The sequence below is a fragment of the Halichoerus grypus genome, chromosome 8 (assembly GCF_964656455.1).
Source record: "Halichoerus grypus chromosome 8, mHalGry1.hap1.1, whole genome shotgun sequence".
In the NCBI taxonomy this organism is placed as follows: Eukaryota; Metazoa; Chordata; class Mammalia; order Carnivora; family Phocidae; genus Halichoerus; species Halichoerus grypus.
In genome coordinates, this window is record NC_135719.1 from 140,889,626 (window position 1) to 140,912,162 (window position 22,537).

General features: G+C 42.1%; 2 protein-coding genes across 3 annotated transcripts; one reads left to right on the plus strand and one right to left on the minus strand.

The window, feature by feature from the left end:
* Window positions 1-1,313: 1,313 nt before the first annotated feature.
* GON7 (GON7 subunit of KEOPS complex) lies at window positions 1,314-4,655 on the minus strand. Of its 2 annotated transcripts, none has more exons than XR_004910662.2 (2): window positions 4,363-4,518; window positions 1,314-1,660 (listed from the first exon to the last, which is right to left on the minus strand). XR_004910662.2 is itself a non-coding variant. In XM_036071583.2 (2 exons), the coding sequence occupies exons 1-2, from the start codon at window positions 4,583-4,585 to the stop codon at window positions 1,566-1,568; spliced, it is 303 nt and encodes a 100-aa protein (XP_035927476.1). In that variant the 5' UTR covers window positions 4,586-4,655; the 3' UTR covers window positions 1,314-1,565. The 2 variants fall into 2 exon arrangements, 1 of the variants encoding a protein (XP_035927476.1); XM_036071583.2 differs by having other exon boundaries at window positions 4,378-4,655.
* A 136-nt stretch (window positions 4,656-4,791) lies between these two features.
* Window positions 4,792-21,868, plus strand: UBR7 (ubiquitin protein ligase E3 component n-recognin 7). The gene is made up of 11 exons (XM_036071582.2): window positions 4,792-5,007; window positions 6,854-6,987; window positions 7,450-7,510; window positions 8,994-9,089; window positions 11,187-11,240; window positions 11,459-11,564; window positions 13,774-13,982; window positions 14,160-14,309; window positions 14,822-14,984; window positions 16,216-16,277; window positions 19,629-21,868. The coding sequence occupies exons 1-11, from the start codon at window positions 4,858-4,860 to the stop codon at window positions 19,719-19,721; spliced, it is 1,278 nt and encodes a 425-aa protein (XP_035927475.1). The 5' UTR covers window positions 4,792-4,857; the 3' UTR covers window positions 19,722-21,868.
* The last annotated feature ends 669 nt before the right edge of the window (window positions 21,869-22,537 follow it).

The window sequence follows — 22,537 nt, forward strand, 5'->3', positions numbered from 1 at the left end:
GAAAAGGTATCTAAACTCAGTTTCCTTAATAGCACATGCTTTGTAAGCTATAGATTTCAGAATGTAACTGGGGAAGTATTATGATAATCTTTTTTTTTTTTTGTAATTTTTTAAAGGGTATGTGTACAACCCAGCTCTGCCAATTGTTAGCTCAAATTCAGGGCAAACACCTATTTTAAGATTCATCTCAGAAATAAATCATATAATCTGTAAGGTTACTTCTAACTCTAAAATTCCGTATTTCCTTAGATGCATGCTACTTGATTTCTTTGCATTTTAGCTATGTAAATCAATCAGGAAACATGCATAGTAAATAAATGTCTTGGTCCCACTGACAAGCAGAAAGGAACACACACACATTTTAGGAATATATATGTATTTTAAAGGATTCAATAGTACTTCAGTAAGCAAAATCAAAGCATGGATACAGGATGAGAAGAAATACCTTAAGTTATAGTCAACACAGATTAAGTTACTTAAAGACTTAAGTTTGGGTTTATATACATAACATGTTACAGCATAAAAGCACACCCAACTTTGTTCTCTTAAGGTACGAGTTAAATATATATTTGTTGAGTGTTATCATCTCTGGGGGTCTATATATTGGTTGTGAGTGGAGATTCCAGGTTTCCTTGGGTGTCTCTCAAGGGCTCATCTCCCTCCTTCAGTACTTCTCTTCCCGTTTTCCTTCTTACACAGAACTGCCATTCTTAAATTTAATATCCAATTTTCACCACTTGCTCATGTCACATGGTTCTTTGAAATGTTACTGTCCAAGAACTGACATGTATTTTTTATAACAAGAAGCCAAAAGATGTAGACATCACACAATTTATTTATTTTATTTTAAAGATTTTACTTATTTAATTGACAGAGAGACACAGCAAGAGAGGGAACACAAGCAGGGGGAGTGCGAGAGGGAGAAGCAGGCTTCCCGCAGAACAGGGAGCCCAACACGGGGCTCGACCCCAGGACCTTGGGATCATGACCCGAGCCGAAGGCAGACGCTTAACCACTGAGCCACCCAGGCACCCTGACATCACACAATTTAATTCAATGGTTATTTAAAAAGTAGAAAACAATAAAACTGAAAAACAAACTGAGGGTTCTAGAGGGGAGGGAGGTGGGGGGATGGGTTAGCCTGGTGATGCGTATTAAAGAGGGCACATTCTGCATGGAGCACTGGGTGTTATGCACAAACAATGAATCATGGAACACTACATCTAAAACATGATGTAATGTATGGTGGTTAACATAACAATAAAAAAATTTTTAAAAAAGAAAACTAAAAATTCAGTTGCCAACTTAGAGGATTTTATACATCAAGTGTTCTATTTTATTTCCATGGTCTGAAATTTATTTCTCACTCAAGAAAACAGATTCATTTCTAAACATTTATTTTATCTTTCTTTGCTGGAAACAGAAGAAACATTTTTTTCTTTGACAAAATTGTCCTAGAAGAACAAAACAAATGCTTTTCCAAATAGAGCACAAGTCTTTCCTAAATGTCACTGTGTGATAATTCAGATATAGTAGCAGTCTTTAAAATTTCATAAAAGCGACTGTTAAGATGGCGATTTGGGCTGTTCTGCAGATGATCCATCTGAGTTAGTTCTATCATCAGTGTTATTTTCATCTTCTGCATCATCTTCATCATCACCTTTTAAAATAAATATTTGTTGTATGACAATATGTTCAGTGGTTCAAAGAAATAAGATTGCTAAAATGGTTGATAATGAGATCATTTCAATTTTAAGGATTAATAAAATCATGCATACAACAGATTCAAAGTATGTATGGTTAAAAAGATTTCAAGAATTTTGGTGTTTAAAATCTTATCACTTTTTTTGAGATATAATTCATAGACCATAAAATTCACTCTACAATTTATTGATTTGTAGTATATTCCCTAGGTTGAGCAACTGTCACTACTATTTAATTCTAGAACATTTTCATCATCCCGGAAAGAAATCCCGCACCCATTAACAATCACTTTCCATTCCCCTTAGCCCTTGGCCACCTCTAATCCACTTTCTATCTCCATAGATTGGTCTATTCTCGACATTTCATATAACTGGAATCATAATATATGTGGCCTTTTTGTCTGCCTTCCTTCACTCAACATGTTTTTAAGGTTCATTCATGTTGTAGTGTTTATTGGTACTTCATTCCTTTTTATTGTTGAATAATATTCCATTGATGGATACACCATATTTTATTTATCCACTCATCAGGTGATGGACTTCTGTGCTGTTTCCACTTTTTAGCGATTATAAAATAGTGCTGCTATGAACATTCACGAATAAGTTGTTATGTGAACATGTTTCCAGTTCTCTTTGGAGAACTAGGAATGGAATGAGGAGATCCTAGGAGTGGAATTCCTGGGTCATATGATAACTTTATGTTTAACTTTTTGAGGAACTGCCGAACCGTTTTCCAAAGAAGGTATATCATCTCATATTTCCACCAGCAATGTATGAGGGCTCAATTTCTTCACATCCTAGCTAACACTTGTTATCGTTCTTTCTGATTATAGTCATCCTAGTGAGCATGAAGTGGTATTTTATTGTGGTTTTCATTAGCATTTTTCTGATGGCCAATGATGCTGAATATTTTTTCATGAGCTTACTGACCATTTCATGAGCTTACTGAATATCTTTTCATGAGCTTACTGGAGAAATGTCTATTCAAATCCTTTGCACATTTGATAACTGGATTATTTGTAATCCAATTTCAGTACTTAGTACTTTATTTTATTTTTTTTTATTTTTTTAAAGATTTTATTTATTTATTTGAGAGAGAGAGAGAGAATGAGAGACAGAGAGCATGAGAGGGAGGAGGGTCAGAGGGAGAAGCAGACTCCCTGCCAAACAGGGAGCCCGATGCGGGACTCGATCCCGGGACTCCAGGATCATGACCTGAGCCGAAGGCAGTCGCTTAACCGACTGAGCCACCCAGGCGCCCAGTACTTAGTACTTTTTAGAGTTCTATCACTTTTCTTTAGTAACTGTTGTAATTTTTAAATTTTGTACATTTGTTGAAATAGAATTCATATAACACAAAATGCACCATTTCAATCTCATTACTTTTTTTTTTTTTTAAAGATTTTATTTATTTATTTGACAGAGAAAGACACAGTGAGAGAGGGAACACAAGCAGCGGGAGTGGGAGAGGGAGAAGCAGGCTTCCTGCTGAGCAGGGAGCCCGATGCGGGGCTCGATCCCAGAACCCTGGGATCATGACCTGAGCCGAAGGCAGACGCTTAACGACTGAGCCACCCAGGCGCCCCTCAATCTCATTACTTTTAACAAAGGAAATTCAAACCTAAGCTTTATGGGGTCGTCATTTAATATACACAAACATGTCCTCCAATACAAAGATATTACTGACCTGCCATTAATAGAATAGGTGTCAGTTATTTTACCAAAAAGTAATGATATTTTAAGAAATGGCTCTAGCTATACTCATCCTTATTCCAATGATAACACTTTCAACAGATTAGAGAAGTATTTCTGGAGCCAAGAAACAGGACTTCACTTTGAACATATGTGGCAACACCCAATTAACATATTCATGGAACCAATCTATTGTCTGAACTCAGAGTAATGGTCTGAGTTTACATTATCTGGAACTATCAAGATATAAACAAGATGGGGGAAAAAAAAAAAGTACAATACCATTTAAGCCCCTCTTTAAAGGAGTTAAGTCCTGACTCCAATATTTAATTCTTAGGTTCTTCAGCTCAGGGCAGAAAATGTACCTACCCCTTTTTGTATTCACTTGAATTTCATATTTCTCCTTTCAAACTGTACCTTCTAAAATGGGATATGGGAAAGGAGTCCCTGGGAGTTAGGACTCCTTAAACTGAAATCTTCAGAACCTATTCGGCGATAGATGGCAATCTTCCTAACATGTCTGTAATGTCAACCCTGGTAATACTCATTTTCATCCTTCAACCCCCCCAGCCCAAAAGTCATGCCCCCTCTCTGAAGCCTTCCCGGGTCCTCTGAGTTTGCAATAATTACAGAGGGCCCTGAGCTCGTACTTCCAGTCTGTAATAAGTGTTGGCCTGTCTAACCCCCAACAGCCTGAGAGTTCCACAAGGCCAGGAACTGAGTGGCATTCACCTCATTCTTTCTCAAGAGCACAGCCCAGTGCCTGGCACAGAGTACCAGGCATTCAGCACGTTTTTTGTGATATAAATGGAAAGACAGTCGTGAAAACGCTTAAGTAGAAGTAGCCCAGATAATACGGCGGTAAGTGCCAACAATTTTTAGCTGGATTCTTCTTCCCCCCGAGGCTTTCTCCAAGTCGGCCACCCTACCCGGGCTCCCCTGCCCCGCCCTCCTGTCGCTCCAGCACCTTCTCAGGGCTCACCGTCCATGGCCTCTTCTGGAGTAGCCACTTCCCAGTCTTGCGCTTCCTGCTGTACCAAGGGGTCGAAGAGCTCGGTCACCAACTCTCTCATCTGGGCCACACCAGACAACAGGCCCTCGAAAGGGTCCGCGTCGCTCGGCGCCTCACAGGGCACCCGCAGCTGCTGCTGCTGCCCATCCACCCCGAAGTACTCGGCAAACAACTCCATGACGACCGCTGAGCTTCAACGGCGAGCGACAGGGAAGGGCCACCCGGAAGCGGAAGTCAGCACGCGGCGGGCGCAGGCGTGTGCAGGCCGGCGCAGGCGGGAGGAGGGAGAGGAGTGACTTCCGTTTGTCGGAAGTCGCTCCTCCTCCTTCCTTCTTTTCCCTTCTTTGGGATTGGTTCTTAGCACTGGGCCCCGCCTCCTCCGGCCACGCCTCTCGCAGCCGCTTTTCCCGCCTCCGCCGGGCCGAGCCGCGGTCCCGCTGACAGTTGAGGATGGCTGGGGCGGAGGGGTCCGCTGGACGGCAGTCGGAGCTGGAGCCCGTGGTATCGTTGGTCGACGTTCTAGAGGAGGACGAGGAGCTGGAAAACGAGGCGTGCGCCGTACTGGGCGGCAGCGACTCCGAGAAGTGCTCCTACTCGCAGGTGGGCGCGCGGCCCGGGCCTCGCCTGCCCCGGGCTCCCGCCGAACCTCGGGTTCCCGACCTGACTTGCCCTATTCCCGCCTGCGCGGCCCGGCTCCCCCGTGGTGGTCCGGGGCCGCCGTTCGTGGTAGGCTTCCCCGTCCCAGGCCCAGCTGCCCTTAAACCTCAGCCTCCTGGGTCCTCCTTCTTAGCCTGTAGCCAGCAGGGCCCCCCTCCTTCCTCCGTCTTCCTTCGTCCGGTCTCTCAGGGTTCTCCAGGCTTTGGCCCTGGGGCCCCTGCTCTTTCCTTCCTCTCCCGTCTCTCCTCGGTCCCTCGGCTGCTTTTCAGAAACTGTCCCCGTGACCTCTCAGATACCGACATCTTTGTTCTTACTTTTTCCATCCTAAGAGTGTTTATTAGGAACCTAATGGGAGAGTCAAAGCAGAGTTAAAGGAGAGAGATCTGGGTTTGAAAATCTCCCCCTGGGCTGGGTTCCTTGACAGCTAATCCTCTACAATTTAGTTTGACAAGTGCTAGCTTGTAGTTTTTTTTGGCGAGACGAAGCAAGTACAGTGTCTCTCTGCAGTCGTCCCCCCCGCCCCGCCCCCCGTGGGAATAGACCGGAACCACGACAGCAGGTGGCACTGGCGAAGGAAGGGAGGAGAGGAGAGGATTTGCTTGAAGGGTAAATTTGGCATTTGGAAGACGTTATGAATCAGGATTTGAGGGGGGGCGTTGTAGTGTTTGGTGACTCATCCTGTATTTCTAGATACAAAAATGGAGCAAGTTGGGTAGAAGGAAACTACACGGGATGAGAATTGGTAGGAAGAAGAAGGTTACCTAGACTCTGGGGGATGCGTGGAACACTGGGGGATGAGGCGAGAGACTTGGGGCCATTATGTGGTGCGGACTGAGCTCATAATACCAGTTGTCATCGTTGACCGGTTGAGTTGACCCTGCACAGTGGTGAGACTGTTGAATTAACCTGGTATCTGCAGATAGTCCCAGATGTTGGCCGGTATTTTAAAACCTTTGGTCACCACTAAAACAACTTTTTCTCTGCTTTCCTTAAAAAAAAAAAAAAAAGTGTGTGTAAGCTTTTCTTGAAATGTAGTTAGCTTTATAAAACGGACTTCCTAAAAATTTTCTTTTTACTGTAGTAAAATACGTGGAAAATCACACAAGTCATGTCTATGGCTTGGCGAAAAAAGTGAACATACGTATGTACCTACTACCTGCCCCCCCATCAAGAAATTGAACATATGGCATCCCAGAAGCTTCTCTGTCTCCCTCCTTTCTAGAGGAGGGTAACCACTGTCAAGATTTCTAAGTTTTGCCTGTTTTTCCTTCACCTTTTAATTTTGAAAATTTTTAAATCTACAGATAAGTTGAAAGAATAATATTGTGAACACCTGTGTACCTCGCGCATGTATTCATTTTTTGCCACATTTGTTTTATCTCTCTTCTCTATATAATACACTTTACTCCCCTGAATCATTTGAAAATAAGTTGCAGACATCATGAAGCTCTAAATATTTCAGCATGCATCTCCTAAAATCAAAAGGATTCTTTTAATGCATTGATTTTTCTCTTTGGTGGAGTCACAAGTATTTTCCAAAATTGTGAGTGTGATATTGCTAGCATAAACCTATACACATTCTCCTATATTCTCATGTGTTAAAATGTTGATGCAAGCCAGCTTATTCTTATTTTCAGCTGACTGGGAATTTAAAACTATCATTTTAAGAAAAAATTGTATGAAAATGAGCACTACTATAGGACATATATAGTGATTTGAAGCACGCAGTGGTGTTTTGGTACTCTCCTGTGTAATTATTCTCTCTTTCCATTTTGGGGCTGTCTTTTAGGGCTCAGTAAAGAGACAAGCACTATATGCCTGTAGTACTTGCACCCCAGAGGGAGAAGAACCAGCAGGAATTTGCCTAGCTTGCAGTTATGAATGTCATGGAAGTCATAAACTATTTGAGCTATACACAAAAAGGTAAAGACAGTCAGGGATTGGCACTGAATGCGTTTTAAATGTTTGGATTCTTGCCCACCTGCACTGTTTTTCTTGTTTTTCTATTTAAAGTAGTTGTGCACTGGTAAAAATGTAATTGTTTTCTATAATATAATCGGAGAGAACAGTTTTTCCAGGGGTCTTTTAAAATAAAATTATTGTATAAACTCAAACTAGTCATCCTTCTCTGCCATTATTTTACTTGTGTGTTTGTGTATGTGTGATATAAATATTTGTCTCTGTGCATGTTAATTTTCAGAATTAGTAAATATTTTATTGTTATGTGCTTGGAGAAATTTCAGATTGGTTACATGAATAGCAACCAAGGCCACTTTTTACATCCTAGAAACCAATTGAAAGGGAAGGGGCTATGATACTAATTTAAAGAGTAACTCATTAGATTTAAAAGAAAAATTAAAATCGGCTCTTCCTCATTTTTTCCAGAAACTTTCGTTGTGATTGTGGAAACAGCAAGTTTAAAAATTTGGAATGCAAATTATTTCCTGTAAGTACGCACTGTAACTAAAAATGCATTGAAAATAGCTGAGATTGATATTTGCCAGAGTGGATAAATACTATACATGTTCCAAAAAAGAAGTTCTTATGCTTATTCTTTGCAAATAGGCAAATCAGTATTAGACTGTATTCTTTTTTTTTTTTTTAAGATTTTATTTATTTATTTGACAGAGAGAGACTCAGCGAGAGAGGGAACACAAGCAGGGGAATGGGAGAGGGAGAAGCAGGCTTGCCGCTGAGCAGGGAGCCTGATGTGGGGCTCGATCCTAAAACCCTAGGATCATGACCTGAGCTGAAGGCAGACACTTAACGACTGAGCCACCCAGGCGCCCCTGGACTGTATTCTGTTTTTTATTTTGTTGGAAAACTAACCTGTTCAGAGCCTACATTACAGATTGTAATTAATCTGAAAGATTTTGGTGGGAATGTTCTTTAAAGTAATTCAGGTTTGATTATGTTGGTTGTGCTCATGGTTTAAGGCTTTTAAAGCAAATGGTATGACTTTAAAAACAATAAAAAACTTGTTAGGGGCGCCTGGGTGGCTCAGTCGTTAAGCGTCTGCCTTCGGCTCAGGGCATGATCTCAGGGTCCTGGGTTCGAGCCCCGCATCGGGCTCCCTGCTCGGCGGGAAGCCTGCTTCTCCCTCTCCCGCTCCCCCTGCTTGTGTTCCCTCTCTCGCTGTGTCTTTCTCTGTCAAATAAATAAATAAAATCTTAAAAAAAAATAAAATAAAAATAAAAAAATAAAAACAATAAAAAACTTGGTAGTGAATGTGAGCTTGATGAACACAGGAGTTTTTCACTGCTTATTGGCTAATAACTGTACTTACACAGTAACGTTTACTGAAGTAACTGAAATTAAGTAGAAAGTAAGGGATTTTACATTGTTCAGTCATAATTGCTATTTCCCTCCTTTGAAGGTTATTTTTAGACAATTTCCTTGCCTGCTTTTTACCTTCTTGTAACCTGGGAGCTTTGGCAATCACAGCTGGGCATAAAGAAGTACTTCGAAATTCTAGGCCAATGTGCATTTACATAGGTCGATCATTAATATTTATAATTAACTTTTATCAGCATTTTGTTATGGACATATTTGGTTTCCCCCAATTACTACAGAGAAGGTACAAAAAAATTAATTTTATTTATTCTTTGTATCCTAAAAAAAGTATCCTTTTAATAGGAGTGAATTCTTTTTCTTTGAACTTTGAAAGTTAAAGACCAACTTTTGGGGAGGAAGATATTTAATGTAGAGATTGAATGCATTGACTTCATGCAACAGGAAATTTATGATATTTATATTTCATTATATTCATGTTATTTATTATATCTTACTATATTACACTGATGATGTATTATAAATATATGTCATATATATGATATTTGTATGAAATTTATGATAATTTATACTTTCATGATGCCTGAGATTATAGTTAAAATTAGACCATATTATATATTGAAATTAATCTCTTTCAGGACAAAGCAAAGATAAATTCTGGCAATAAATACAATGACAACTTTTTTGGATTGTACTGCATTTGTAAGAGACCTTATCCTGATCCTGATGATGAGGTAAGAGAATTGGAGGTTGATTGGAGGTTAATACCTCTAGCCTTCACTCCTTGGCCTGTTGTCCAGTCTGGATCTCTGTAGCTGTTCAGAGGGGATTTGGGGATTATGAGAGGATTCTAGGTTTATCCTTTCTTAGGAGTCTGGGCTGGAGCTGTAACTGGTACAGATCTCGACTATTCTCACTCTACACCATGAGAGTGAAATATTGGACAGGACTTTCTCCAGGCCAGCACTTTCTTCCTTCCTCTCTCTCATTGCCTGCCTGCTCCACTCCTCCAAACACTGTCCAAAAAATGACCTTCAACTTCTTGCTTCCCTGAAAGAAAAGAAATGGGGTGTACAGACTGAATCCTCTTAAAGATTTCAATATGTACAAAATTTTTAAACATTTAAAAAATTTTTTTTAAAGTATACACAATTTAAAAAGAGCTTTTCTTCTTCCTCACTTCATCTTCTTCTTAGATATAACCACTGTTAACACTTTTGGGATATATGTTTTTAGACCTCTTTCTGTGCGCATGTAAGTGGATGTGTGCTTCAATTTGTAGTTTCCTTTTAACAAAAGTGAAAATTCAGTACATTCACTTCTGCAGCTTTTCTCACTTATCACAGACATCTTTGCATGCAAAACAGCACAAATCCAAATCCACCTTGTTCCGATAGCAGCCAAGTATTCATAATGTGACATGCTGTAAGTTAGTTACCTAAATGTTCTGTCGCAGATCAGTGGTGTCTCATTTTTCAGTATTGTAAAGAAAGCTGCAGTGAACATCCTTATACAGTAATATGACTGAGTATATTCCTGCAAGTATTTATGGATACCCAGAGGTAGAACCAGTGAGACATAGGATATTTATATTTACAGTTGCGATCATGTCTGCCAAAAGAGTTCAGTCACAGACAGTAGGAGATAGTGTGTTTTTCCCCATATTCTTGTCAGGCCTACATATTAGCTGCCTTTTTAAATTTTGCCATCTTGATAGATGAAGAGCAGTATCTTTTAAAAATTTCTTTTCCCTGATCATGAGTAAGATTATGCATCTTTCATGAGTTTATTGGACATATTTAATAACCTATCTGAATTGTCCTTTCATATTCTTGGCTCATATTTTGACTGGCTTTTGTTTGTGTATTTACTGATAGGAAGGAGTGCTTTTATGTTTAGAAAAATTAGGCTTCTGCCTTCTTCCTTGCTTTCTAGTTGTCTTGGAACTGTAATTATTGAACCAAATTATGTAGAGGAACAAGTTGAAAATATCTTTGAGTTAACAAAGATAAAACCTTAAAACTGGATATTTTAAGGTATGGGCTAAGGTGTTATAACACTGTTAAAAGACAAAAATAAGATGCTGAATAAATTGATCAAGGCAGAGAAAGAATAAAACTGCTACATATATATACTTTATATGTGTGTGTGTATAGGTCTATATATGGGCATATATAAAGATATATATGCTTTTTTCCCCTTTAAGAAGTTATAATAGGGAAAATACAGAACAACATTGGGATATTAATCAGTAGATATGAAAGCCTGGGAATGAAAGGAAAACCATTCCAAAAACAGTCTATGCCCTTTGGTATATCGTTTTCCTGGGGCCAGAATTTAATTACTTAATTATTTAACTAATTCAAGTTAGGGAAGTTTTGCTGTGCATATTATCAAAAGGCTGTTTATGATATTTACTTTTCAGGTTAAGTAAAATGAAGGGGTTGAAGAATGTGGGATTGCCACATTCTACGTTGGTCAATTCATCTTAACCTCCCTGGGCCTTAGTTTATGGATAAAATGAGAAGCTGTTACTTACAAAGTTTTGTGAGAGTCAGATGCCAAGTAACGGAAGTGAATGAGCTTTGATGGTTGCTTCCAAAGTGCTCACCTCAATGTAAGCCTTCTGCAGACGGGTTCTTGGAGAGTGAGCTTCTCTGGCCCCGTGACCCACTATTTCTCCCTGTCCCCTTGACTATTGGCACGTGGATAGCAGTCTCACAGAATTGGTAGAGAATTATTTAGTATCTGGTTCTACTGTTTGCCAGATTTACTTCTGTGTCCCAGAATTCACTGTAATCATTAACATGCAAACTCCTTTTCCGTGTTAGATTCCGGATGAGATGATCCAGTGTGTAGTCTGTGAAGACTGGTTCCACGGGAGGGTAAGGAAAGCTTTTACCTTTTAAAGCCACTGTCTTCACAAAAAGAGAAAAGATCTTTTCTTTTTGAATTGTGTTATATTTTACCTTATAATTACTCTTCCAAAAAGAAACTATAAAGATACAATCAGTGTTCTTTTGCAATATTTGTTGATTACATAATGAGCATCTTGGACAGCTTGGAGACCACAAGAAAGATACTCGGTTTCCTGTATTTGCAGCACCTTGGTGCCATTCCCCCCGAGAGTGGCGATTTCCAGGAGATGGTGTGCCAGGCGTGTATGAAGCGCTGCTCCTTCTTGTGGGCTTATGCCGCGCGGCTGGCAGGTACGGGTCCCTCGTGGTGGGTGCTACAGACCTGGGCTCCTCACATTTCTGTGTTCAGTCCAGAATTTTTGGCAACTGTTTGTTTTTTTTTTTTAATTTAAATTCAGTTAATTAACTTATAGTGTATTATTAGTTTCAGAGGTGGAGGTCAGTGATTCATCAGTCTTATATAACACCCAGTGCTCATTAGATCATGTGCCCTCCTTAATGTCTATCACTCAGTTATCCCATCCCCCCAACCCCCTCCCCTCCAGCAACCCTCAGTTTGTTTCCTATGGTTAAGAGTCTTTTAGTGACTGTTTTTAACGGGACTCTGAGGTATAGAAAAAGTGTGAGATACCTTCCTTCCTTCTCCACAAGGTGCTTATAGATCGGTTGGGAGACAAACAAGAACAAATTTGTACTGAAATAGCATGACACAGAGCCTGGATGAGACCAGAATTACGGAAAATGGAGGAGGAAGTTTTTGAATCGGACTTTGAAAGATAAATAGAACCAAAATAAGTTGTTCTTAAATGGAAGACATGCTATTGGTTGGAACGGGTGGGGTATAGTTTGCTACCCAGTGCTTTTATTATACACTAAGAAACGGGTGTGAAACAACTAATCAGCAATGAATGGTCTTGAGGCATTAAATATTTTATTTTACTGGTAATGTAAATGTGTTACTTAATTTATTTTTTGAGTGGCAGTTACTCATAGTGTCTGCTGCTCTGACCTCATAATGTCTTGCCCTTCTCACCTTTAGGGAACATTTTACCATACGAACCACAAACAGCATAGCCATGCCTAAAATCTCACCCTACTCTTTTGATTTGTCTCAAAGTTCTTAAACTTGGTTGCGTCTTCTTTCTGTTCATACCCTTTTCAGTTACATCTCTCACTTTCCACTGGACCTGTATCTGTTTCTCATGCAAAGGGTTTTCTTCATCGATCCTCCCCCTCTCCCTCCATTTCCTTCCATCTGTCAACAGATGGCCTCATGTCCCGTTAAATCAAAATGCCATCATCCAACATGAGCTCCCTTATCATTCCTCTTCTCTCTTTTTTTTTAAAGATTTATTTGAGCCGGGGGAGAGAGAGAGAATGCATGAGTTGGGGGGAGGAGCAGAGGGAGAGAATCCCAAGTAGACTCCCATGCTGTGCACAGAGCCCAACGCAGGTCTCAGGACTCTGAGATCATGACCTGAACTGAAACCAAGAGTCAGAAGCTTACCCGACTGAGCCACCCAGGCACCCCTCTTCTCTTTTTAACATTATTTCTGCCTCTATATCCATTCTTTTTCATTTCTTCCTCTCATAAAGAAAAGCTGGTTGTTTTTTTCAAAACTACCCTACCACCTGTGTTTGCAGTTAAACCTTTTCCCACTGCTTCTTGCTTTCCTGAGGTGTCCCACCTCTTTTTACCATCTGCAATGTTTTTCTTTTTCCTTTATATATAAAGTGCTTAAGTAGTGATTGACATTTTAATTTATTTTAATTTATTTATTTTTAAAGATTTTATTTATTTGGGAGAGAGGGACAGAGATAGCGAGAGAGAGCACGAGTGGGAAGGAGAGGGAGAAGTAGGCTCCCCGCTGAGCAGGGAGCCAGATGAGGGGCTCAATCCCAGAACCCTGGGATCATGACCTGAGCCAAAGGCAGACAGTTAACTGACTGAGCCACCCAGGTGCCCCAAAGATGTATTTATATAAGTAATCTCTATGCCCAGTGCGGGGCTTGAACTCATGACCATAAGATCTAGTTGCATGCTCTTCCAACTGAGCCAGTCAGGTCGCTTGTGATTGACATTTTTAAATGAACTGTTCAGGGGTGCCTGGGTGGCTCAGTCATTAAGCGTCTGCCTTCGGCTCAGGTCATGATCCTGGGGTCCTGGGATCGAGCCCCACATCAGGCTCCCTGATCAGCGGGGAGCCTGCTTCTCCCTCTCCCACTCCCCCTGCTTGTGTTCCCTCTCTCGCTGTCTCTCTCTCTGTCAAATAAATAAATAAAATCTTAAAAAAAAAAAAAGAACTGTTCAATTACTTTGAACTCTGGATTAGGCAGGCATAACCTAAAAAAGAGTTGATAATTCCCTTCTGTTTATTCCAGAGGTTAAGGTTGACTTTCTCTTTTTCCAGATTCTGAAATATTTTTTAATCAGACTAAGTGATTTCACTGTTTAATAGACCTCTGGATATGTGTGTGTTTCTGTTCATTGAACCCACAGTAACCAAAGTATCTGCAGAGGATGACGGGTTGGTGCTGAATGTTGATGGAATAGGTGATCAGGAAGTCATCAAACCTGAAAATGGAGATCATCCAGACAGTACCCTCAAAGAGGATGTTCCAGAACCTGGACAGGATGCTGTCAAGGAAGTTAAAGCGGAGCAGACTAATGAACCATGTACCAGCTCTAGTTCTGAATCTGATCTCCAGGTAACATACGAAGTATGAGCCATAAAAGAAAGCAAGCTTAAGTAAAATTAATGCTGGAAGCTCCGTAGCTTTGGATTTCAGCTGTACCCTTTGCATAAAGAAATCCCTTTCTACAGTCTGAGCTCTGAAAACTGTGATAGTGTAAAAAACACACTTCAAAATTTAATTTTATTTCAGACAGTGTTTAAAAATCAACATCTCAACCCGGAATCACAGGCTGGCTGCAGACTTCAAGAGCTTACTGCTCAGCAGTTTCTAAAGAAAGACACTGCCACCTATTGGCCCGTGAACTGGCGCAGCAAGTTATGTGCCTGCAGAGATTGTATGGTGAGTTCTCGGTCAGGGTCACCGTTACTGTGTTTATTCTGGACCGATGCCTCAGACGGGGCCGTCTGGAAAATATATTGGGGAAAGTGAGGCTAGGACTGTAGAGAACTCTCAAATATTTTATATTAAGCAAATTTATGAAATGCTACTTGCAGTCTGACTGCTTGCAGAAGAAATTCAGAGTTACGTAAATTTACTTATCTTCATTTTAGTGGAAAATAGAAATGTCATAGAATTTGCTTGGAAATACAAATTGCCTGAAAGTTACAGTAAGTCCGTGGTTTTTAAACAAAGATCTATTTAGACCATGCAATACCTACTGGGAAGTTGGGAGGTTCCTAAAAGAGATTTGGGTAAGAAGACTAAATCACTCAAGCGGTTCTGTACTAAAGGCTCAGGTTTTCTGGCAGTTAATTTAAAAACATTAAATAAATTTTTAGGTGATTCTCATGAAGCTGACTTTCTGAGAAGGACATACAGTTCTAATGGGAAACCGGTTTTATTTTTTGAAGAAAATGTATGGCGAGCTAGATGTCCTGTTCCTGACAGATGAATATGACACAGTTCTGGCTTATGAAAACAAGGGCAAGGTCGACCAGGCAGCTGACAGGAGAGACCCTTTAATGGACACCCTTAACAGCATGGACAGAGTCCAGCAAGTGGAACTTATTTGCGGTAAATGCTGGTTGAAACAAAAATTCACGAAGTTCATAAGATTTCCTGCACTCTTAAAATATGTATAGGGAGGACCACTAATACCTGTTGTTTTCATTTAATACAAACAAAGTTTAAAATTGGATTTACAAAGTAGCCTTCAATTACACTTGCCTAATTGTAGTGTTGCCGGGTGTTTAACCATTGTTACCAGAGTCAGAGTTACGTGCTAGAATCGTTATGTGCTTGAGAAACCTTGACGTGTGCTGTTTTGATTCATGGTAGATGTATGAGTAAAGAGTAATAGAAAAATCAATATCTTTTTCCATCCATTGAAATAGTTTTCATTGAACATTACAGGTCCTCTTTTTGACAGTCGTTCAGGTTGCTCCAGGAAACCACCAGAGGGGAGAATATCCCTAAGCCCTTCACGGCAGGCCTTTACAGATTTTCCCCCAGCATGCCCAGCTGATTTTGGTCATTTCCATCCCAGGCGGTCTCTGCTCGATGCCACCACCTCGGTGGCATGATCATTTCTGTCTTTTATTTTTAACTGTTTGATGAATTTCCTTTGCCTCTATTAGACTAAAAGCCTTTCGAGGATGGAGGCTGCATCTGAAAGATTTTTGTAGGCCTCAGGGTGCCTCATACATAATAGAAACTATTAAGTGAGTGAATGAGTTTTAAAACTTAATGTTTGACAAGTCCAAGATTATTTCAACTACTAGGATTCCAGAGAGATAGGAAGCCCTTTAAAAAATTCTTAGCTAATCTTTTTGGGCCTGAGGACTTTTTTTTTTTTTGAGTTTTTTGTTGTTGTTGTTGTTGTTTGTTTTTTAAAGAAGTAGGGTCCTAGATATCAAAATGAAAGAACTTGGAAGAAATTGGCAACAAGTTTCTTTCTTTTTTTTTTTTAAATTAATTTATTTATTTTAGAGAGAGAGAGTATGAGCAGGAGGGGTAGAGGGAGAGGGAGAGAGAATCTCAAGCGGACTCTGTGCTGAGCGCAGAGCCTGATGCGGGGCTCCATCCCAGGACCCTGAGGTCATGACCTGAGCCTGAAACCAAGAGTTGGACCCTTCACCGACTATGCCACCCAGGCGCCCCATGGGAGCAAGTTTCTATGCATGTTTCACTTCGAGAAAAGTTTAAAGTATTAACCTACTCAAGCGTTAGTGGGAAGGAAGTACTTTGTTTCTAAAAGCAAATGACTTATCTAAAGTTTACTACCTTTTTTGTTGTTTTGATTTAGAATACAATGACTTGAAGACTGAACTTAAAGACTATCTCAAGAGATTTGCTGATGAAGGCACGGTATGTTGAGTTAAAGAACTTTAATCGTAGCCCTGTATGTTCTGAATAAACTATTTTCTTGGATGAAGAAATGACCGTGTATCTTAAACTGGATACTTGGGTGGTGAATGCAGGCAGAACTAAGGGAAATCAGTGAGAGGTGGGGAAAGAAGGGCCTGGCCATGCTGGGAGTCCTTTGCAGCCCTGCGCCGGAGGGAATGAGGGGCGGAGCGGCCACACACAGTCTGGAGAGAGTTCGAATAGCTGAGGAGCAGGCCAGGACGTCAACCATCCTGATTCTGCCCATCCTGACATTCAAGCAGAGATCCTTGGAGGAGGAAGGAGAAATGACCAGGCAAGGAAAAACTAATGCCAGACCCCTCTTTTTGGATTTTGGATTCTATAGTTTAGAATAAAAGAACTTCAAAATTGGGGCTAGAACATTTTTCTTGCTAGTAAGAGAGACTATATACTTTTAAGGGTGACACTGATTCTAAAATGTGTAATATTTAAAATAGTCTTCCAGATGAATTTACAAATACTTCCTAGCTCTTTACTGTTCATACATTTGTGACAGAATGTTTTTCTGAAATACTTTTTCTATCCTCCACAGGCAGATATAAAACAAAATTTAACTTTTTTGTTGGCCTAAGACTGTCCTTATGGACGGTTTGCTCTGCTGTGTCCAGACACAGAAATCAAGTCAGGTGTGTTTCTGGCCACTGCTGAGGAAGTGTGCTGAGACTTGCTCTCTTGGGAGGAGTCTTTGCCAGCCTGCTAGAGACCACTTTCTCCTCGCTCTTAAAAGCAGCAAGAACTTGGAGCTGCCTGCATATCTGGACAGGGTCACAGTGCTGCCTTTCTGCAAAATGAGTTGTAAAGTGAGAAGTTAAGAGTTTTCTATGTAGTAGTATTCTCATTTCTTAGAGAATGTTCTTCATTCTCAGCCTCCTGCCTCTCAGCAGCGCTTTAACTACAGTTATTCCTGTTCCTCTGGTTAACGTAGACTCACCCTTCTCTCTTGCTAGAACTGAGAATGTTCATGGGGCTCCTAGGTGGCTCAGTCGGTTAAGCATCTGACTCTTGGTGCAGGTCTTAATCTCAGGGTCATGAGTTTGGGCTCCACGTTGGGCTCCATGCTGGGTGTGGAGCCTATTAAAAAAAAAACAAAAACATAATGAAGAACGTTCACAGGTGTAACTATTTTAACCTTGGAACTTTTTTTATTTATTATTTATAGTTAACACACTATAATATAATGTTATATTAGTTTCAGGTGCCTCTTAACCTCTGCACTGTTAATGGACATTTGAGGTCTTTCAAACGTGTCAAAGCATGTGTGTTCGTGAGTCTCATCTTGTCCCTTCTGCTCTTGTGCGGTTTGTGGTCACAAGGCTCTATTGATTTTATTACACACACTTGAAATCACGTAAAAGAAAGAACAAGCAATTTTATTCAAAGTCTTCACCTGTAGCCTCAACATACGGAGCTTTGTCATCACTAGGACCGCTTTTTATGAGTCTAAGATAATTTTTTTATCTGATGTGATGATTTAAAAAGACAGAAAATATTTTTTATTGTTTGTTCCATGACATTAGTAACTAGATCTTTACAAAAACAAGTAAGAACCTTAAAAAAAAAAAACAAACGAATAAGAACCTTAAGCTGCAGTAAGGTTAATCTGCTTTGGTTGTATTTGTACAGATAAGATAAGAAGTTCTAGATGTTCTCAGATGAGGGACTGCCTTTCATTTTATGTTTGTGTCTGACTATAAAAGAAAGAACACTTAGAAACTACAAAATGTATGAGAAAAACCAATAAAATGATTTATTATTGATCCCCAGTATTTATTCTTTAACATTTTTACTCTGCATGTTGGCTGTGACCATTTGAGGGTCTAGAAGCTTAAAATTGCACACTCTATTTTCGTGCTGTTAGGTCACCTCTCCCAACATCCTTGCAGGAAAATTTCTTTTCTTTTATTGCCTTTCGGTGTTTAGTATTGGTGATCCACCGTAGGGACAGTTCCTTCAAATTGGAATTTCCAAGTGTCCTATATATTAGCATTTTGTAAGGGTGAATTTCCAAGCCATTCAGCAAATACAGTAGAGCTTTGAGTTTCAGCGTCTTGAGTGGATTAGCCACGTAGATCCTGCATCTGTTACGGGTTCTGATTCTTCACTGGTTGACCAGCTGTTTCACCCTTGGTGCTTGTGAAGCTGGTGTATCAGTTACTAGTCTGTGTTGTTCTTCCATTTAGAGGACTAATAAGTATCTTACCTTACCCCAAGGAAGTCCTCCAAGTTGGCATGGCTGTGTACGTTAGCAGCACTTACCCTTGGGGAGAGAGGGGGAGAGTTTCACTTTATACGCAAGGATTTATCCACTTTCTTACCTTCTCCCCCTCTCTCCCTCTTGCTTACCTGCATTCCCCAGGCTTTCTTTCTCTCTTTCTCTTTCCCTCCCTCTCCCTGCCCCACCGTCATTCCTTCATAACAATATGTTACCTTTGTAATTAAAAAGTAAATTCACAAACCTGTCTGTTTTGATGGACTTCAGGGGGCAGTTAGGTTAGATCAGCTGGAGGTCAGATCAGCTGGCTAGACATTCTTGGGGTGAGCAGGGACTCCTTCCAGGTGGTCCCACTTTACTTTTTCATCCATATTGTCCCTTTGTCTTATTTTCTTATTTCTAACATTTTACTTTGCTAATATCATAAACACCTTTGTATGATGCTCTAATCCTTTTTCCAATGAAATGGAAGATAAATTTCTCCTTGCATAAAATGGATATTCCATTTACTAAGCGTAGTGCTTCTTTATTTTTGGCCAATTATTCTTTTTACGTAGCAAACATTTCTAATTTTGGACTCATGAAGAGGGCAGAGTTTTTTTCGGTAAAGAAGAAAACACAAATCTCAAGGCAAAACAGACTTTGTTTTCTTTGGGCACTCACACAGAGCTCAAGGACATTCCCAAGAGACAGCTGTGGTCACAAGAGAGGGCAGTGGTCTTGGGAGACCTTCGGGTGCTCAGTGTATGCTGACTTTGCAACTTTCTTTTCAACAAATGGTTTGTGGTTTTGTTTTTTAAGATTTTTATTTATTTGAGAGAGAGAGAGAGCACGAGCGGGGGGGAGGGACAGAGGGAGAAGCAGGGTCCCTGGGGCTCCATCCCAGGACCCTGAGATCATGACCTGAGCTGAAGGCAGACGCGAGCAGGCCCGCGGCTGTGAGACGGAGCGCTGTAATCAATTCCACATTGAAGGCGTTCTCACCAGCCGCCTCGCTTGCCTCGTTTGTGCAGATCATGACCGGTTATTGCTGTTCCGGAATGCAGAGCCCCTTCCTAATGTGTGCTTTTCACCAACAGGTTGTGAAGAGAGAGGACATCCAGCAGTTCTTTGAAGAGTTTCAGTCCAAGAAGAGAAGACGAGTGGACGGCATGCAGTACTACTGTAGCTAGATGGAGGACGGCGCCTTCTCCCGGCCCGGCCTCCGCAGGGGCCGCTTACTGTGCCAGGAATAAAAGGGGCGTATCGCACACCTGGTCCTGTTCCGGCCTCTCCTTGGAGAGGCCTCCCCTCCGGCCTTGAGCCTCCTTTCCTCCTCAGCCACAGCAGCCACAGCGTGGATGCTCATTTCACACCCCGCACCCTCCGACTCCGCAGACCGCAGGCCTGCCACCCGACTACCAAATAACCCCCAGGGTGTTTGCCTCGAAGTTTTAAGCAGTTTGATTTGGTTTTGAGAAAGTAAACTAGTTTCTTTGCTAATGATTTGTTCTTTAACTCCTGAACGTGTCTCCCCTGGCACAGAGCTGTTGTGTCCCGGGCCCTGCTCTGCGGGGCGTGGCAGGAGCCTTCCTCCTGCCCGCCAGAACCCCACTAGGTCCCTCACCCCTCTGATCGTGGTGCCTTGGGTCGGCGCTTCCTCAGGCCTGGTCTGCCTCTTCTCCCACATCCCTGCTTTCTCCAGTGTGGTCACCGCGTAGAGGCGTCTCGAAACTTGCTTCTCCTGGGCCCAGCCTCCAGTGGAGCCAAGGGCCGATGGTTTTCTGGGCTGGATGTCTGTCGCAGGCAGGGAGGCTGGCCGGTGGCAGGATCGAGGAAGCCAACCTTTGTTATGATTTTTACTAATAAATTTCAAGTGAAACTTTCGTTCACAGTTCTCCTGGCACTAGCATCTTAGAACTTCAGTACTGTAGTGCTCGCAGGGCTTCCTGGACGAAGTCCCTCCGCCTAGAAAACAGACCGGGTACTACCCTGTGAAATCTTGCTGGTTTACAAAGTCCTCTGGATTTCTTTATATTATCAGGGATATTCATAAGCGTATAGTAAAAACGGACCTATTTTGATACGGTTCTGTTACGAGAGTTTTCTTAGACCCCAGTAAATTATTATTTCCCCCTTAAAATCTGTGTTGAAGAAAAAAGATACTGGTTTAGCTTACTTGTAGCGAGCAGGGCAGTGAGTGCCCTGTTCCGGAAGAGGCAGGCGGTGTGTTAGAGATTCCAAAGGAGGCCCGAGGCTGCACGAATGACGAGCTTTATGTAAATAAAAGTTAACGTCCACAGCTGGTTCTCTGAGGACCATGAGATCTGCTTTTGAAGAACCTTGTGGACGGTTGTATAAAACCCCATATTTGAGGGGAAGTCCTTTCAGTTGGTATGAAATCTCTTGATGGCCCTCAGTCGATGTGGAAAATACCTTTGATGAACACAGAGCCCTCGGTTGCTTGCCCTCGGGAGCGACACGGTCGCTGCCCACCGTAGATGACATGCTTTAAGGTATGGGACTCTAAGCATCGGAGGCTTTGGGGCCACAGGGTTGCGTTCCTTTCCCTGTGTGGGTCCAGTGGCGGCCAGTACCAGCCCCTGGATGAGATGAACTTGGCCCAGAGACCAGCAGGGCCTCAAAGAAACGGTCCGAGCCCTGGTTTTCTGCATCGAGCCTCTTAATTCCAGGTCCCCGCCAGGAGTGCCGTGTGGAGCTAGAAGGGCCTGTGGCCGCAGGAGATGCTTGCGCGCCCTGAGCTGGTCCCTGTAGAGAGGCTAGGATGCCAAGCTCAGGGCATCTCTGAGATGGTGAACAGGCCCCAGCTTGGGAGCTCTCGTCCGAGTCTGAGGACTTCTGCTCGCCCCGTGCAGGCTTGTGCCAGGCCTTGCGGTGGCCTGCAGGGTCCCGGCTTCCCCGGCGTCGGCTCGAACTGCCACAAGGTTCCGGGCTCCCAGGACCGGTCAGGGCCGTGCCTCGGAGGCCGCGCGGACCCAGGCAGCACAAAGTACACGTCTCCCAGGGCGGAAGGGCTCCTCTAGAAAGGTACTGATCCTTCTTTTACATTAACCAGAAAACCTCTTTTTTTTTTTAACCTATGTTCACAACCAGTTTTCTTATTGACCGCAATGGACTGTCTCTTCTTGGGGAGACGGATTTTGGCCAACATGTGGCAGTTGACATAAATGCATGTTTTATGCAAAACAAGAATATGGGATTAGTTGCTTTTAAGGAACTTGGCCATCGTATGTGCATTTTTGTAGAATTGTTACTGGACTTACAATGATATACTTCAATCAGGTTTCTGTAAAATTTAAATAAAACCAGTTCAACAAAATGGTGGCTTTACAGGCTGTCTTTCATCCCCGCGCGCCCCCCCACCCCCAAACACAGGTTATAAGAGAAATGAATATAATGTGAGTATTCTAGCAGCCATTCCTGCCCTGGGGTCCTGCTCAAGCAGAGGGACTGGTTAACTTCTCTCCTGCTGTTCTAGGAGATGTGGACTGATCTGAGGTCCACCAGCGGGGCCCCTGCACCCACCCTGGCTTTGCAACCCCTCCTGCAAGGGAGGGTCCGTGATTCCCATTGGGGCCTCGATGAGCAGGGGAACAAAGAAAAGGGCTTGGGTTGTGACCGATGGCAATGTGTTCAGGGACTGCTCCGTGTGGAAGGAGAGAGGCCAGGAGCCCACGGTCTGGGGAAAAGTTGGGATCGCTATTATTTCAAAAGTAAACATGAAAACAAACCTAAAAGCCAACGTAGAGGCCCATCTTTGGCCTCATCCCAGCTCTTGCCGCCATGGGAATTATCCAGACATGTGGTCATCAGCATGGCGCGCTAAGCTCAGGTGAATGGAGTGCTGTCTACAGCCCCGAAGCTGCCCACATGTCTGAAGACTCAGGCTTCTTTCATCCTCAATGCCAGGAAAGCTGCAGTTCTCCCAGCTCCCGGACTAAAGGACCTTAGTGGGGCGGGAGGAAATTGAGAGCCATCCAAGTACTGC

Bases quoted from the DNA above. Each gene is read 5' to 3' on its own strand.
- GON7 (XM_036071583.2), bottom strand. From the start codon at position 4,585: ATGGAGTTGTTTGCCGAGTACTTCGGGGTGGATGGGCAGCAGCAGCAG. The intron at 1,661-4,377 runs GTGAGCCCTGAG...TTATTTTAAAAG, and splicing joins TCCAGAAGAGGCCATGGACG to GTGATGATGAAGATGATGCA.
- UBR7 (XM_036071582.2), top strand. From the start codon at position 4,858: ATGGCTGGGGCGGAGGGGTCCGCTGGACGGCAGTCGGAGCTGGAGCCC. The intron at 9,090-11,186 runs GTAAGAGAATTG...TTTCCGTGTTAG, and splicing joins ATCCTGATCCTGATGATGAG to ATTCCGGATGAGATGATCCA. The intron at 11,565-13,773 runs GTACGGGTCCCT...TTGAACCCACAG, and splicing joins TTATGCCGCGCGGCTGGCAG to TAACCAAAGTATCTGCAGAG.